General features: G+C 39.4%; 4 protein-coding genes across 5 annotated transcripts in view; 2 read left to right on the forward strand and 2 right to left on the reverse strand.

Annotated features, from left to right (window-relative positions):
* The window catches only part of wb (wing blister), a 155,955-nt gene extending 154,271 nt beyond the window's left edge, over positions 1-1,684 (forward strand). Inside the window, exons 45-47 of the mRNA XM_046613508.2 lie at positions 36-477; positions 555-926; positions 1,007-1,684. Coding sequence (XP_046469464.1) covers positions 36-477; positions 555-926; positions 1,007-1,152 — 960 coding nt within the window. The 3' untranslated portion in view covers positions 1,153-1,684. The remainder of the gene's footprint in view (positions 1-35; positions 478-554; positions 927-1,006) is intronic.
* An 805-nt stretch (positions 1,685-2,489) lies between these two features.
* On the reverse strand, positions 2,490-5,244 carry LOC124212905 (alpha-glucosidase-like). Its single transcript, XM_046613514.1, has 6 exons — positions 5,004-5,244; positions 4,081-4,544; positions 3,560-4,006; positions 3,229-3,484; positions 2,774-3,110; positions 2,490-2,698 (listed from the first exon to the last, which is right to left on the reverse strand). The coding sequence occupies exons 1-6, from the start codon at positions 5,227-5,229 to the stop codon at positions 2,623-2,625; spliced, it is 1,806 nt and encodes a 601-aa protein (XP_046469470.1). The 5' UTR covers positions 5,230-5,244; the 3' UTR covers positions 2,490-2,622.
* A 2,029-nt stretch (positions 5,245-7,273) lies between these two features.
* LOC124212908 (rRNA-processing protein UTP23 homolog) lies at positions 7,274-9,262 on the forward strand. The gene is made up of 3 exons (XM_046613524.2): positions 7,274-7,537; positions 7,706-7,929; positions 8,060-9,262. The coding sequence occupies exons 1-3, from the start codon at positions 7,418-7,420 to the stop codon at positions 8,466-8,468; spliced, it is 753 nt and encodes a 250-aa protein (XP_046469480.1). The 5' UTR covers positions 7,274-7,417; the 3' UTR covers positions 8,469-9,262.
* Ge-1 (Enhancer of mRNA-decapping protein 4 homolog Ge-1) lies at positions 7,827-15,204 on the reverse strand. 2 transcript variants are annotated; one of them, XM_046613511.2, is made up of 9 exons: positions 15,154-15,204; positions 13,929-14,003; positions 13,563-13,768; positions 13,113-13,498; positions 12,737-13,014; positions 11,033-12,669; positions 10,704-10,911; positions 10,327-10,623; positions 7,827-10,202 (listed from the first exon to the last, which is right to left on the reverse strand). In XM_046613511.2, the coding sequence occupies exons 2-9, from the start codon at positions 13,991-13,993 to the stop codon at positions 10,013-10,015; spliced, it is 3,267 nt and encodes a 1,088-aa protein (XP_046469467.1). In that variant the 5' UTR covers positions 13,994-14,003; positions 15,154-15,204; the 3' UTR covers positions 7,827-10,012. The 2 variants fall into 2 exon arrangements, with proteins under 2 accessions (XP_046469467.1, XP_046469466.1); XM_046613510.2 differs by lacking the exon at positions 15,154-15,204 and adding an exon at positions 14,158-14,340.
* Positions 15,205-18,075: the final 2,871 nt, after the last annotated feature.

Raw genomic sequence — 18,075 nt, forward strand, 5'->3', positions numbered from 1 at the left:
AAGTACGTGTAGTTTATTTCTGCTTTTTATTCCAGGGAATCAAATTGAAACATTATATGATGATGGTCGTACGAAACGGCCAGCTTTCATTGATGATCAAAACCAACCAACAGAAAAAAGAGATATTGTTTAGAAGCACGTTTAACGACGGTAACTGGCATCACGTAGTGGTCAGGCATGACGAAAGGACACTGACATTGTCAGTTGACAGCCAAGCGCCTCAGACGATAAGAATCCAAAGAAGAATTGGCCTTGTCACGATGATGTATATGGGAGGCTTGCCCGAAAGCGGTACACCAATACCAGAACAAGTTGTTGTTAAATTAGAAACTTTGAAAGGATGTATCAAGGGCCTGAAAGTAAATGGAATCATTCACGACATGGTTGGGACGACAAGTAGACCATACAATATTGGCCAGTGTTTTCCAAGCGTCGAAAGCGGCGCGTATTTTCAGGACGACGCGTACGCGATATACAGTGAGAATTTGTTATTATACTTTTTCAACTAAGTGATTATTATCAATGGCTCGCGTTATTCTTATATTCAATTGCAGAAAACAATTTCGAACTCGGTGCTCTACTTGAACTTGAGTTGGAATTCAGAACGTCCGAGTTTTCCGGTGTTTTGCTTTCGATAACGTCGCCCGGTGGTTCACCGTCACTTTCGCTCGAGCTTTTTAACGGAAAAGTGATAATGTCCGGGAAACTTGGAGATAATAACGCATTATACGTTGAACAACAATTTCCGAGCTCGTACACCATTTGTGACAACAGATGGCACAGAATTCAGGCTCTCTACAACGACGAACAGTTGGCTCTCAAAGTTGACGAGCTTGATCAAAACTACGGTCTTCCTCAGAATGGAAACTACCACATTGCGCGAGAAACAGTCGTCTCGAGTCCGCTGTATATAGGGGGATTACCAGGTATGAGAATCTGTAATTCCGATAAGTTGTCGTCACTCCTTGGTTTTATTTTAATTTCTTTTTCATTTTTGTTCTCGCAGAGAGTGCACCGAAAGGAATGCTCGTTACTCGGGAAAATTTCAGTGGCTGCATAAGAAACGTGATGATAGATGGCGAGAGACGGGATTGGACGGACATGGTGGAGTTGCATAATATTCATCTGAGCTCTTGTCCTATACAACAATAAGTGCTACTAAAATGTGTAATCGCAATTGTGATTTAATCGAACAGTTCCAAAGACAGCCTAGTGCCGCATAGATAAACACTCTTAGGAGAATAATGTTTATTGGTAGACGTATGCGCGGGTTCAGTGCCATAACAAAAAATGAAAGAAGAGTAAAAGAGATTCATTTATTGATGCTTATATATATATATATATATATATACATTTTTTTTTTTTTTTTTTTTTTACTTTCAAACTAAGTATAACTATACAATTATTTAATAGTAGCTGTCTAATTTGAATTTGTATAAAGTTGAACGTAACACTTTTCTACTGCAAGTATAAGGAAGAAATAATTATGACATCATTCATCACAGCATCGGCATATGACATTTTATACTTGTGTAATTACAATAAGCTTGATTTTTTACACCTCCACTGCCATTCAGAATATTTATTATTATGTTACTGTAGAGACATTGTACATCAGTATTTAATGTTATTATTTATTTTCAAAACGTGAATAAAAGCACGTTCGTGACAAAGTTTTATACGATACGCATAAAACACAGTTTTTGTGAGTATGACGACCCTAGCCCAACTGAATTCATGCGATACCGTGCTCACTTAATAAGTCATCATGCAGTCGGGATTTACACTCTGAAACGGTAGCGTAATTTTAAAAACTATTCCGAAAAGTTGCTTCATTCACTTTCGTTCATTTGCCAAACCTGTTCTAGCTTTCCGTAAACAATGCTGTACGTGACAACTGATGATAGGCGGAATGAGGGAAAGCGAAAAAAATTAATACTAATCGTAAGGGAGATGAGTGTCGTGTTGATCATATAAATGGTCGATTGATTCTCATGAATGACTTACGGAGACGGTGATAACTGAAAGAGTGTTACCAAGTCAATTTTGTGCCGAGTGAAATGTAGTGGATGATCACGACAGTTAGGGATTATAATCCCAAAAAAAAAAAAAATCGAACTTGAGTTTAATTGCTGTGAGCGATAGTTAGGTCTTTGCTTCGTGGGAGTTGAGAATTAAAGACTGTTCTTGTTAAGAGATGGAGTAGGAGTGATCGTAGGTAATATCTACGGATTTGAAAAATGTGTAAAAATTCATAATAGTGGGGGAATGCATGACTAAGTACGTTTGAAAGTGACTTAAGCGCTCAGGATCTAGCTGGGTATGCAGAGGACCGAATAAAACTGGAAAGACCGGAAAAAGACTATAAGTATTACTAAAAATAATGTGTAATATTGTTCGTAGGCAATGGGTCACTGGTGATTAGGAAGATGGGGAGAACTTATGCCTAATAAGCCAGATGGAACAAAATTCAGGTGAATGAACAATAATTAAACATTGACAGAAATTTTTATTTTGATTTCTACATGACACGTGTCATACATTTTATGTATTGGACATTCATGAAACCTTTGGGTGCGTGTATTAAGGTAAATAACTATGCACAAAGTCAGTGTCAATTCCTTACTCGTCTGTGATTCCTTGAAGTACCACTGCAGCATAGGCCGGAAGTTCTATGCGAGTTTTCGTATACCTATCTCTGAAATGTTAATGCCAAATCAATAAAAATTAGCTAGTGCAAGAACTTAGGTGATTAGAGCAAAGGTCAACTCACCCTACAGTTATACCACTATTTATATCGGATATTAGAACTTTCATATTATCAGGAATGTTTTCGAACACTTCCAAACTGCACGTGCTTGTGATGTTATCCCAGTTTATCAATACTACGACCGGCTCGTGGCCATCGAGTTCCCTAGCAAATGCTACCACACTTTCGCCAATAACTTGAGCGTCCAAAGTTCCGTGGCGTATGACCTCGTTACTTCGTAACTTAATCGCCGCTTGTACATTTTTGTAATGGCTCACATCAACCTCCTTCTCAGTTGCGAGATTCAACGTTAAATAATTTTGATTTACCGGTAGTTTGGTGATTGAATTGGTCGAGAAGCCTGAAAGTTCACGTTAAACGGAGATGACTGATTTGAAATTCTTTAGAGACATGAATTGGTGTTAGGAGAGGAAATAGCGCTTCGATTACAGTCGCCAATAATATATTCAAGTACCAACCCGCGCTCGTAGTGTTATCCCACTGATAAGGTGTGCGTTCGGGATCTCTGGAGTAAGGTTGATAACGAGTTTCATCCGTGCTACATGCTTGCGGGTCTTGAGTTTCTTCCCAAGTAAGATACGTGTCAGTCATACCGATTTCATCGCCATTATAGGTGACGGCAACACCCGGTAACAAATACAGCAAGAAATTGATCCCGTCAATGCGATCTGATCCATATTTTGTAGCAACGCGGCTGTTGTCGTGGTTGCCAAACTATTAGCAGATGAAACGATATTATCAAACTGATTCGTGAACGAATGGATGCACTTTCAGCAAGTGTTTACTTACCACCCAATTAGCCGTAGCCCCGTCCGGCATGTTTTCCATCCAAGTATTGATGATATCCACGACATCGATTGCCGTATTTACCGTGGCCGATTCAATGCCGTTTTTGTCTTTAATGAAAAAGAAGTTGAACGGTACGTTGGATCCGAAATTATAGTATTTCATGACGCTGGAAATATTCGCGTATGCCTCCGTGAATATTATCCTAATAGCACCGTCGTTAACTGTAGCTGTATAATTATCAACGTGCTCGCGCCACGTCTGCAAGATGTGATAATTCTCTATTCGATCCTTTGTATAGATGTGGTCTAGGTAGTAATAATCAGTTTCGGAGTATCCGGGTAAACCAGACAAAGGCTCATCGGGCAGTGAGGGATCCTCTACTGGATAAGGCATGGAGTCGATCCGAAAACCATCGACTCCGCGGTCAAACCAGAACGTCATAATATCCTAAAAAAGCAGAGACGGGTTTGATTTGAAGCAATCATTTTTGGTCACGTTCGGTAAAACCATGAGTATCGAACCTTCGTTTCCTGAATTACTCGTGGATTCAAGAAATTCAAGTCAACTTGATGAACGCTGAACTGATGGAGGTAATATGCTTCACGTTCTTCGACCCATTCCCACGCGCTACCGCTGTTGAAGGCACACAGCCAGTTGGTCGGTGGCTTCCGTGTGCCATTTACTACGATTCCTTTGTTCCAAACGAAATAATCCGTGTACGGTTCGATTCCAGCCTTGGATTTAATGAACCATTCGTGCTCATCACTCGTATGATTGGGAACGTAATCGAGGATTACTTTGAGGCCAAGTTTCTTGGCAGTAGCGACTAGGTAGTCAAAATCTTGAAGCGTGCCAAAGGTTGGGTAGATATCAACGAAATTGGAAATGTCGTATCCACTGTCTACCATGGGACTCGAGTATATAGGGGACAACCAAAGTACCTCAACGCCCATATCGACTAAGTGATTTAGCTTACTGGTGATACCTAGAATCATTTTATTCTCCTTGTTTCTCAATCAATTGAATACACAAAGACTTTTCGTTAATAAAGCAAGGTCAGTGAAATATGCGTAGCCATTTGAAAAACGGTACCAAGTTGACTTGGTTCATTCAGCCCCTCGATCCAGTTTTGTGCGTCATTATTTTTGCCCCTAAAATTGTTTGTATCTGGTTTAGACGCAACGTTCACAAGAGTTGATGAGTGACTTGAAATTCTCAATATCATACGGAAAACATTGGGCTTGTGCCTTGTTACACTTCAATAAGTAGGAAACCCAAATATGATCGTAGGTGTAAATTTATTTTCGATATGCCGTTACCTTTCCGTGACGTATAGTGCAACTAACCCGAACAGAGAAACTTATGATGTATTGTTTGAAGTGATGAACAAGTATTAATTGTTGAAGAAAATGAATTGGCTCAGACGCGGATATCAATGGCTTACCATTTAAATCGCCAATTCCATCACCGTCACTGTCTTTAAAGGAAGATGGCCAAATCTGGTAAAGTGTTGCTGTTTGCCACCATTCCGTTGGCTCAGTAACGTTGATTACGGTGGCATCGATCAATGCCTTTCCAGAGACCAGAAGAAGAAGTAAAACTGCTCGTGAATTATTCATTGCGTATTGCTCAATTCTATCCGCTTTGGAAATCTTCTTTGGAGGAATCATATTTATAGGGGAAGGTTGACAGCATATTATATATAATATATATATATATATTTGCGCAGCAATTTTATGAGGTAGCAAACAAAGACTATAGCTCCGTGTGTCATTTTGCATTTCAAAAAATTATTAATGCAACTCAGGTGTTCGCTATGTGCTTTGCAAAAATATTAGTATATCTTGGATATACTCGATAAATTATACATGTTTTTATAAAGGAGTCACGGTTGTTAATCAGCTGGATCACAATCCAACTGCAAACAACTTGTTTGCAATAAGTCAGGAAATAAAATTCGCTGATCTGCGTTGCTGCGTGGTCTTTCAGCCGGTGCGGCGCAATATGCAATTGCATAGCTGTTTGTGTGGGAAAATATACTTTCCGTCATTCGGCTATAATAATAAAATATTTGGAAATTCTATAACCCAACCCAACAATCACGACACGCACGTCTTTTTTTAGCACTTTTATTGAAGACACACATTGCCATATCGATACTCCATCAGCTGGAGATACTCAAGAAATGCCAGTCCTTATGAGATCGGGATGCAGAAGTTTTGCTTGGTCAGCAGCAGTGAGACAAGGTGAAAATATGGCTATAATGTGCCATCAGGTATAGACACACCCTGATAAAAAGAAAGCTGTTGGCAGCATAAAAATCTGGTAAGGAACTCGTGGTAAAGTATAAAAACTAATAATTCATTTTATAACTGCGAATACCATATTATACTACACATACCAAACATCATTACGACACCAAATTTTTTGTCAAAAATTTTTCCCATGTAAAAAGGACTTTGATAAGGAAGTAAACCGATTTTGGATTATATTGAATTCTATGAAAGAAAATGTACTAGTCCCGTCAATGCATTGGAATCCCGCATAACAGCTTCATGAATTTCATCGACAACCAACTGCTAGCAAGACAAAATTTTAGCTTGAATTAAATAAAATTCAGGTATTCGTTATTTCACTTTCAAAACTTATCGAAAACAGCAGAATGCAAGAATTATTTGTACTATTTCATTCACAGTCGTATCAGACACTATTAGACGACTTCATGTGAAGTTTAAAAATTTTTAGTCAATGTTGTTCGTATATCTGCTATTGATTTACAACAACTGAGGACTCTGAATGGTCGCGACGTGTGAATAATATCGTGATTACTTTTACAATATGTGCTTCGCACGTGTAACAATGCACAAGCGCATTTTTAGATATCAATGCGTGTGTTGCCATGCATGCGAAAAAGAAGGCATTGAGAATTTATGGTGGTGCGACTATCATCGAAGGATGACAACATGATTATTCTCATAATGCGTTGAATGCGTGTTAGTGGAATGAGTGGAGAATGTGATTGGATTTTATGACGAATGTAGAATCTAAAATTTTTTGGTTCCAAAATTTGATGTTGATGTATGAAAAATCGAGAGGAAAGGAGTACAAAATATCAATGCAGTTATTCCGAAATGTCAGGTCCGCAGACAACATTGAATAAAACTTTTTTAATTTATTATGTCAGACGAGCTAGATGGCTAACCGAGATAACAGTAATTCTTAGGTTTTGCTATTTTCAATTACTTCCGAGAGTAAAATCAGAACTTTATTCAATGCAAGCTCAAATTCTGTCGCGTTAGAAATTGTTCTTTGATATAATTTTGAATGCTTTTATATAGCTGTTTCCTCCCGCGCTTTACTCATTAAATACAGAGAGGTTCGTCTTGTGGAACGATACCAGCATCAGTCAATAAATATAAAAAACAATTTTCCAACATCATCAAGTGGTAAAACCCAAATTTTTTCGGGATTCTCGATCCCAGAACATTATGACAAAAGTGATTTTCACAATTTACGCTTTTGAATCGTAAGAGCGATCATTCCTGAAAAAATCCAGGCGATCGCGTTGATCAAATTCACTGCTGTCAACCTGTTCGGTACCTTCTTAGCCGACTAATTTTGTTGATAATAACTAGTAGCGCCACGTTACAGATATCTTGTGAACTAGTGAGTAGTTTGATCCCATAAGTATATGTAATACTCCACACTACCAGCTGTTCACAGTTCAGTTTAGTTCAGACAGCGGAGACAGCGTGCTCGCATAGTTCGAAGTTCGTTTCCGTTCAGTTTAGTAAACAGAATCACGACAGAACACAAAATCGTCCCACGTTCCATGAGAATTTGCGAAGAGGGAACGCCATGAAGATATCACGGCATAAAAAAGTGCACAAACATCTCAGTTTCTTTGTCAATAATTTTCAATTCCGACAACCTTATCAGGTTCTTGTTGATGGTACATTCTCATTTGCAGCTCTTCAGGTGGGCACCACATAATCAACATTTGCAATATTTTAACTGAGGATAAGGTATCAAGTGAAGCAGCTAACATTGCTAGTTGCAGATGCCAAATATTCAGTTTTCTATTACAAGGAAATTATATCACACGCCATTAACAGCATTTCTTTAATTTGTTGTTTTTTTTTTCAGAATAAACTGAATATACAAGATCAGTTGCCAAAGTATTTTCAAGCCAGCGTTAAACTACTAACAACGCAATGTGTTATCCTAGAAACAGAAAAATTAGGGCCAAAGGTTTTTGGTGCAATGCTTATCGTTAAACAGTTTGCTGTTCATAAATGTGGTCATGAAAAAGAGCCGGTCACAGGTTCCAAGTGCTTGCGCTCAATGATTGGCAAAAATAATTCCCACAGGTAATCGTTTGTTTTAATATACCACTGATGGTGCAAAGCATGTCTGATAACAAAGTTCTAGTCTGAAAAAACAAAGTCTTGCAGCCATTTGCTGACTTAATGAAAGCAATTGACGGAATTATATTTGCAGGTATATAGTAGCAACTCAGGATCGAGAGCTCCAGGAAAGCGTTAGAAAAGTTCCTGGAGTACCCCTTATTTATTTACATCAAAAAGCTCCTACACTTGAGCAACCTTCTCTAGCTAGTCAGAAACAAGCGTTAAAGTATCGAACTACAGTAGGAATGAATGCACAACAAGCAGAAACGATAGCTTTGTTAAAAAAGCAGTCCAGTTTAGCAGAAGAAAGCAGTGAGTCGATGCCGAAAAAGAAAAGGAAAAAAAGTGGCCCAAATCCTTTGAGTTGCAAGAAGCGGAAGAAAGTTGTACCAAAGCAAACAGAAAATACTAACAAATCTGGCAAAGTTCGGAAAAGAAAAAAAATAAAAGTTCCCCAACATGTCAAAGAAGCTTTAAAAGGTCAGGGTGCAGAGCAATAATTGAAGCAATTTGACGTGTATGGTTAAATTACAAGCTCTAAATTTATATTATGATAAAACAGTATCCACAACCAAAAATTTTTGCTATGGGCTGTTTTAAGAAGTGAACTGATTTTTCCACATACATGCAAACTTCATACATCACCGAATTTAAATAAAATTTCAACTCACATGTACGAAATGAAATTTATTATCTAATATTTATAATAGATTTACATTTAATAAGAATAAAGTATTTAGCTCTGACTAAACTGTCATCATTTTTTTCTGACCTTATACAAGTAATAGTTTTTTGGGCAGTTATCTCGTTAATAGTTAGGAATTAGAGATTAATTTTATGTAAGTAAATTATATGATATTAAATGACAATAACGCGTTTGGAAGGTATTGGATTCATCCTTTTCTTAAATTCTACCATCGACTACAACGCATTGCAGTTAACGTTCCAGGTAATATTATTATTCAATTAACATTATTGCACTGGAATATCTGCACCATATATAGTGATTTAATCATAGTATTGAATAGTGTGAAAGATTCGTATTTTGATGCTTAAATCTACCTAGAATGAGAAATATTCTACAGAAACGCAAATCAAATTAAATAAGCAGTAGAACAATAGCGATATCTGGATGATAAAGAAAAGAAAAATTAGTTCGAACAAAATAATATTTCGCTTTCACGTAAACATAAGATGAGCGATTTTTATTGCTAAAGACAGTGTGAATAACTGATGTGTAGTGTACTATTCATTCATATTTTTTGGAAACAAATAAGAATGAAATAATTGAAAGTGGTGGAAAAAGATTCGGGTTTGTGGTCGCTGTGTTAAAAAATGAATTTATAATTTTAATTCAATTGAATTTTGAGATAATTGTAAAACCAAGTTGCAGATTGCGTAAAACTATTTAGATTTATTGTGTCGGACATATGAACTGAATATTAGTAATACCAATTCTTTACTGGCCTTTTTTGAGAGTAACTAATGTGTTACTTAGATGATGTTCAAAGATCTGCAATCATCAAAATTGGAACAAGTATTCCAAGTAAATATTTAACGAATACACTGTTACGTGAGTCTTCCATCGATAAAATTTATTCGAGACAATCAGAATGTAATAGAGCAGGTATTGCTTTTATTAAATAGTGAATAAATTTATAGGAATTTTAACAAAAAATGACAAAAAAGAAAAAAAGAACGCTGTGAGCTTTTCATTGGCGTCCACAATATAATATTTTTTTTCTTCTACTCATGACATCCCAGTACGAATACTGTTTAAAAGTTAACTACTGCGGAATTTGACGAACCATACCAGTGTGCACTAACTGCAGTTTCCAGAGTTGATTGTAATTTTTTACGAGTAAAAACTAGTGGAACTACCCTTAGTACGCACTGAAAGCAGTAGATCAAATCCGCCATGTTTGCAGTCTTTGATGTGCTGTTTGCTCCAACTAGATTCGTTACTTTCAAACACGCACAAGGTCACCTCGGTCTTGTATCTTAAGTTACAAACCTAAACTAACTTTTGTTGTTCCAAATCATATCATAGGCTTTGACCTCTTATGGCCTTAGCGGCCATAGCAAGCATTTTCATCTGCTTAGCAGATCTGTGGATTGGATTAGCTGTGATGAAGGCTGTCAATTGACTTTGTAGAGCCATAAGGACGGTTCCCATGTGCTCGTGAGTTACTGGGTCATCTGGATTTAGGTTCATAACAGCTTCTTCTAACCACCTGAAATTGGGGTAGAAAAATTTATGGTTTGATCTTTTACGCATAACAGAATATATAGGTACTGTGATCCAAACACCAGATATCGCAAAACAATATGCATAGAGATAAAGACAATAGTGCCCACCTATATTTTAATTCAGTTTGTTGTCCTAGATCAGCTGAAAGTTGTTGTATTAAAGACAGCAGAACGGGCTGCTGAAGTAGACAGCGTGGGCCACCTGACCCCAGGCCTGGAGGGGGAGAAAAGACACGGCTTGGTTCGGTACGTTGACAGACGAGAACAACGAGATTCAAGTCACTAGCACTCAATGCCTGCTGGAAAGCAGCATTCAGCTGGCCTCTTTGTAGAAGATTCAGAACTCTTGCTTGAGCATCAGCACCAATTGGGCTAGCTTGAAGACCCGGAGTTGTTGCGCGAGATCTGAAAATAATTTCAGTTTGTCAAGATTATATGGTGTACAATTAAATCATTAAGATTCTCAAGAAAATACTAGAGTCTACCTTGCTCCAGATATTTCTGTTAGATGTTGACTCAAATTCTCCCTGATTGTGTCGCGAACTACCCTTGTCGTTCCTTCCTGCATAACCCTGAGTCCCTTAGAAAGTTCGTTTTGTAACTCCTGACGAACGGTTGCCGCCAGGGCTTCACTCTGCTGTTCGTTTCTCCGTTGCCGTTGTTTATCTGCCATCGAATCTATGTTTTGAATGTCTTTAACAAAAGAGAATATAATACATCAAGAATTCACACATTAATGAACAACTTTCCAGGACAGTAATTTTGATTGCAACAGCAATCGTAATATATATAAATTGAAGGATTTTCTACTTACATTCACGGGTCCCCCGAGAAAACGCGTCTTGAACTTGTTTGAACATAGTCTGGCACGCTCTTTCCATTCCTGGTAACAATACCGTTGTGAAAGCTTCCTTAAAAACGGCCTCAAGTACAGGTTTCGCTGCACTTGCTGCAGTAAGGGCGAGAGTGTCACGTATATGAGCACCACTTACTAGCTGCGTGAGATTTTCTTTCATAAGGTCATCCATTCGTGATATATCTAAGCGCAGCTGATGCCTCAAGGGATCAAGTGCACCGTCGACTATTTTTGGTAAATTTTTCTCTATCTTATCCGTCACTGCACTTTCCAAAGAACAAAGTATCTCCTGCTGGCGTGATAGCTGAACAAGCAGTGTTTGTTCCAAGGATGTATTTTGCTGCTGAGTCGCTCTGGCCATCACAGATTCAACACGAGCAGTTACCGGTGTATCTTGTTGCAACCTGGTTACTTCAGATCTCAACTCTCTCAGCTCCTGGCGCTGGTCTTCGACTGTTTTCAGAATAGAATCAAGTTTGGTTGTTAGAGCAATTATACTTCCAGTATCAGGTATACACCAGTTAGTTTCTTCAGGCTGGTCAGATTCAACACTAGCTTCGGGAAGATCATTCTTTGTTAATTTTGTTGGCAGTTCTGCATCCTCGTCCTCCACAAATTCTTCAGGTTCTTCTATGGCTCGAACATCTTTTAGTAGGCCAATCGGAATACCAGGCCAAATCTCTGCCACAGCAGTTTCAGAATCTGGTTTGGCTTCAGGCTCGGTTTCTGGTGCTCCCAGTGAGAATATTTCCCTTACTTCCCTTGAAGGGCTGCTTCCTCCACTCGCCTGCGCTTGCTCTCCAAGTTCACTTGTCGCTAATGGAGGCTCGGTTGAATTTAATGCTTGCACAGCTTGAGCTAGTGAGGGACTAGCTGACAAGACAGCCCCCAGATCAGGGCTTGCAGAATTTGAATCAATATTATTTCCCTCTTTTTTTGCTGGGGAGCTGAAAGCATCAGGCGTCATCAAATTCAGACCTGTACTATGATTGGATGCTGCCTCGATTGCCGCACCAACCGTTAGCTCTTCGTCCCCATTTTCCTCAATGTTTCCGTTTTGGTTCATAGCCGCAATACCGGGAATATCTTCCATGTAGTGTAACGAATCGTGACTCAAAGTGTCCATAAGACAGTGACCGTCGGACTGAGTTACAGGTCTAAAGGCAATGTGGCATTCCTGCAAAGACTTTGGTTGTACGAGATACATCCTAACTACGAGCTGATCCTCCGTTTCGTCTTCGAGAGGGCATAAATCCTCAAGGGATTCCCCAGTAGGTCGAACTCTGCGCTGTCCAGCGTCAACGATTCCAAAACTTAGGATTGGATATGGCAATAAGAATTCGGAAATTGTATTCACACAGGCTAAGGCATCCGAACTATCTTTAGCCAGGCTCAACACATACAGAACTTTGTTGTATATGTCAGAAAGAAGAAGATAGCCTGCACTTAAATCCAAACCTGCTTTCAAGACGGGTGTTTTTCCATTTAATGGTGCAAACTTTATAGTTTGCAAACATGTCCAAGACTCACAGGACCAGACTTTTAACTCTGAATTATTATCGCAGCCAGTTACAGCAAACCTCCAGAATTGCGCTCTATAAGGAGGAAGAATTAGCAAATGAAAACCATGAAATCAAGAAGCAATGAAAAATAATTGCTTACTCTGGCTGATAGCTTTTGTGGTCGTCTAGAAAAAATAGTGATGAAATTGGTCGACCGCCATGGGGTTTCCACTGATGCAGACATCGTGGTTGTTGCTGTGCACCTTGATGAGTACTGCTATTATGCATATATACTTGAAAAAACTTGACTTCTCCATCCAGACTGGCTGTAGCAAGAGCAGTACCATCGGGACTAAATGTGGCCTCAACTATTGTGCCAGAGTGTTGATTGATCTCCATCATACCGCCCCATCCATCATTCTGTGCCACGTCAGAGATCTGCTCACATATGTAAGGAATGAATATAGCGTATTTGTAATCAATACATAGCGCTAAATTAAGAAGAGAAATAACTTGAAAAAAAATTATTCCATTACCTTTATTGGGCCAGATCCAAGCCTGGCTGCAACTGCAGCAACAGACCAAAGTTCAGCTTTAGATCCACGTGTTAAGACTAAGAGCTTGGATACCTCGTCGCCCTCAGCCGGTTCGTCTTCAGGGATATAAGGGCACCATATGACACGGTGACTAGTTGGTGAAGCATCATCTGCATCAACTTGTAGAACGAGGTTGCAAACGAGTTTTAGATGTGTAGATTCTATGGAATATACGAACAAGCTACCAGAGTGATCAACACACGCCAATATCGCGTTACTGATATGAGCAAAAGCAAGATCTTGAATAGCACCACGCATTCCTCTCAACAACGCTCGCTGCTCCCTCTCCTTGTAAACGACACGAACAACTCCTCCGCCTGTTCCAGCTGAAAATTTGCAGTGTATAGTGCAATTGCGCTCAATTCAGCAAATTAAACAGTAAGTACCTACCCTTGATTCCATATGCAAGATATTTGCCTGACATATGAACTGCAAGTAATTGTCCCGTATAAAATCGTAGTTCCCATGTAAAATCGACAATGTTTTTTAGCTTCACTTTGGAACTTCCGTGATCATGCCCTCCGGGCGATGGGACAATCGTCACATCAGTACTGAATAGTTCTACAGAGTGCTGGTCTTCCTGCCCATTGAATTCCCTGAAGAATTGCAATGTAGATTGTAGTTGATAGCGATTAAGGTTTTTGAAGAGCTTGAACTATTTTTCACGTGTAGAAGGAGTTTAAATTAGGATAAGTAAGAGTTGAGCGAAAGTTTAGAGATGGGAAGAGAGAGGTGAGAAAAAAAAGAGCTACTTACACAGTTTGCGGATATTGATACGGCCTGACACTTTCATCAGTCGGCTTAATCATTTTCCCTGTCATCGATGAATCACTGAAAATACCGTAAAGTATCGTTAATGATACAAATATTTTGCAATTTTATACTTCCATTTTATGACCACCGATATTACGGGATTCTAACCCCAACCGGTGACACGCTACGAATATGAATGCCGAGTGTCGTGTTGCTTGATAAGTGTACTCACCCGTTGCACATATGCATATATGAAGGTAAGATGATACTTATTTATGCTATATATGTATATTTACGTATGTTCACGGCTCAGTATTAATCAAGTTAACATTCCGCGTAACGCTTTACCAATCTTACTAAAAAACTCAAGATTTTGGTAAACCGGGTAAATGGATCAGAAACGTCAGGGATTCCATACTTGTCATATAGATTACCGATTTTAATGCCATCTCCCGGTTATATTACGAACTTTAAAACGCCGTTCACTAGTTTTCGCTCTCCTTCATTCGCGAAATGCAAATATAACGTCCGAGTCTCCACTCGTTGACCGAAGACTATAAAGACGGATACCCCTGGGTACATTTTTGTGACCACGTTTCGGCGGGTAAGTGGGCCCACGTGGGCCTGTAGCGGGATTCTGTAACTTTCTACCGACAATTATCGCTATCGCTAGCTAGCGACAGTTGTCGCTTGCATCGACAATGATAGCCAAACGACGTAGGGCGTGTTCGGAAATTGACTGAAAGTACTGTCAGTGCTGAAAATGGTATAGTCCAAGTGACGTATACTGTAGATTTTCAGTACTGACAGTACTTTCAGTCAATTTCCGAACACAGCCATAGGGTGATTCTATAACTTAGGCGTAACGATATTCATCGATGCAAAACTAGTCACAGGCGCATCGATAAATGTCGATAGATTTTCGGCAAATTTGACAACGTCGCAGATATTATCACTAAAAATCTGGTAACTTCGGATAGATTATTTGTGAACGCAAACAAAATCGTCTATTGTTCTGTATCTTTGCCGTGATCTTTCCTCGCGTTGTACGAAAAAACTTTTCTCCGATTAATCATAAATGGAAAAAAATGGAACAGTGCAAGTATACTAGCGTAGGAGGCTTCTACTCTATCGCCTCTACCTAACGGGCTCGCACCGACATTCGTAGCAACCAAAGTAGTGTCGGTATGAAAGCTTCAGATTGAGTTGCTACAAAGTGAGTACCTACGACTACTTGACTGCGCCTTAGAAATGTCGATGAGTTCGATCATCCCCGTGAGAAGACGCGTAACCGCGTCCACCGCCAACCACCGCAACAACCTCCTCTCACCTCCGACCACCTTCGTCCTCCTCCACCTCGTCGCCGTCCTGCTCCTCCTCGACCGCTTGGTTATTCTCCTCGACCACCGTCGATCACTTCAAACCACCACCAAATACTTCCTACCTCCTCCAATTACCTCCAAACACCTTCTACCATCTCCGTCCACCTTCTACGACTTCCTACGACCCTCTACTACCTCCAACCACCTTCTACCAGCTCCTACCACCTACCATTTCCGAACACCTGTAACCACCTCCGACCACCTTCGCTCTCCCCGTCCTCCTGCTCAATACGGTTTTCAACTGGGGAAAAGTACACAAGACGCAATTCACGAACTAAACAAAGAAATTCACGAAGCAACAGACAACGGAGAAAAATGTATAGCAATATTCCTAGATCTTTCTAAGGCGTTCGACACGATCCCGCACAGCCTGCTAAATACACTAGAGAGAAGAGGTATCCGAGGTAAAGCACAAAGCTGGTTTAACTCATATCTTCGAGGTAGAAAATAAAAGTGACAATACGTAAAACCTACAGAGAACAACTCCAAGTAACGTGCGGCATTCCCCAAGGAACCATCCTATCATCGCTGCTGTTTACACTTTACTACGACGATAAACTAAGGCTACATACACAATCCAAAATAATATCATACGCAGACGACACAGCACTGATATCAAGAGCAAAAACATGGGAGGAAGTATATTTAATGGCAACGCAAGATATCGACAAGATCCACAAACACCTCAATGAACGACTTCTATCTCTCAATACAGAGAAGACAACCTACATGGCATATAGATCCAAGAAATCTGAAAAACAAGATTTAAAGTACAAAAAGATTCAGCTACACAAATGCGCACGAGCGAACTCCAACTGTCAATGTGACTCAATAATCATAGTCAAAGAACAAAAATATCTGGGAGTACTCATGGACGACAAGGTGAAATGGAATGCACACACATCACAGACCGTAAAAAAACTTAGAGAACTATTCCACCCACTGATAAACATGAGTCAAATACTGAACTAGAACACGAAGAAAGAAATCTACCATGAACTTGTGTATTCCATAATACAATACGGTATCACTGCATGGGGAAGCGTTTATGAAATACATAAACATCATGTCGCACAGTCTCAGAAAGCTCTGATCAAGATCATGTTTAACCTGAACCGCAAATATCCAATTGACAAGCTTTACAAAGACTATGGAATACTAGACCTACGACAGCAATACCAAAAAAACGTAGCTATCATACTACATAGAAAGCCAAAAAGAATTGGAGAAATGAAAAGGAAAAACGGACAACAAACTAGAGCAGTGACAGTAGGAACCCTACAAATCGAGCGACCACGTATAACACATGGAAATCATAAAGAAAATATAGTAACAAATAAATTATACAATGACCTACCGGTTGAGTTAGAAGTAATGACAAAGACAACTTTTGAAAAAAACATGACAATTTGGCTGATGAACAAAGGCATAGAATACTACGATGAACTAACAACACCAATATAAAAAAAAGGAATAGCAAGAATAACTAATTCAATAACATCCGCAATACACACATAACGCACATCAATGGAGAAAAAATTAACGATGGTATTTGAAGGAACAAGAACCAACCCATATCAATCCTGACCCCCCCCCCCCCCCCCTGTACACACGAGTTGCAAAACTTATGTAAGGTGAACATGCCATAACAAAATGTCACAGAAACACATGTATTAGATTAAGGGCATATTTGAATAAACTGAAACTGAAACTAACTCCTTTGCATTTTTGGAGAAAATTTTCCTTTGCTACTTCTTTCCTGTTGATCCCTCGCTCTTTTCGCTGCGTTTTCTAAGTTCCTGGGGGTCCGATTGGTCGGGAAAGAGTCATACGAATCAATTGTGAGACGAAAAATTTTTTGGTAAAAAAAAAAGGAAGGTTAACCCCTTTGTATTTTTGGTGAAAATTTTCGCGATTTTAAAAAGTGCTGGAATCGATTCTTTCAGGCACTATTTCGACGTAATTTTGCGAGAGAAATCGATTGGGCGCGGTCCCAATACGCTGCGATCAACTTATTAAAAGTTACAGCCGAAAAACGAGAACCTGTATTTTCGACATTTTCCAGCAGATGCTTTTTCCTTCGTAACTTCTCTCCTGTGGATCCCACGCTCTTTTCGCTGCGTTTTCTGAGTTCCTGGGGGTCCAATTGGTCGGAAAAGAGTCATACGAATCAATTGTGAGACGAAAAATTTTTTGGAAAAAAAAAAGGAAGGTTAACCCCTTTGTATTTTTGGTGAAAATTTTCGCGATTTTAAAAAGTGCTGGAATCGATTCTTTCAGGCACTATTTCGACGTAATTTTGCGAGAGAAATCGATTGGGCGCGGTCCCAATACGCTGCGATCAACTTATTGAAAGTTACAGCCGAAAAACGAGAACCTGTATTTTCGACATTTTCCAGCAGATGCTTTTTCCTTCGTAACTTCTCTCCTGTGGATCCCACGCTCTTTTCGCTGCGTTTTCTGAGTTCCTGGGGGTCCAATTGGTCGGGAAAGAGTCATACGAATCAATTCTGAGACGAAAAATTTTTTGGTAAAAAAAAAAGGAAGGTTAACCCCTTTGTATTTTTGGCGAAAATTTTCGAGATTTCGAAAAGTGCTGGAATCAATTCTTTCAGGCACTATTCCGACGTAATTTTGCGAGAGAAATCGATTGGGCGCAGTCCCAATACGCTGCGATCAACGCATCGGAAGTTACAGCCAAAAAACGAAAACCCGAATTTTCGACATTTTTCAGCAGGTGCTTTTTCCTTCGTAACTTTCTTCCTGTT

This window comes from Neodiprion pinetum, chromosome 2, assembly GCF_021155775.2.
Source record: "Neodiprion pinetum isolate iyNeoPine1 chromosome 2, iyNeoPine1.2, whole genome shotgun sequence".
Classification (NCBI taxonomy): Eukaryota; Metazoa; Arthropoda; class Insecta; order Hymenoptera; family Diprionidae; genus Neodiprion; species Neodiprion pinetum.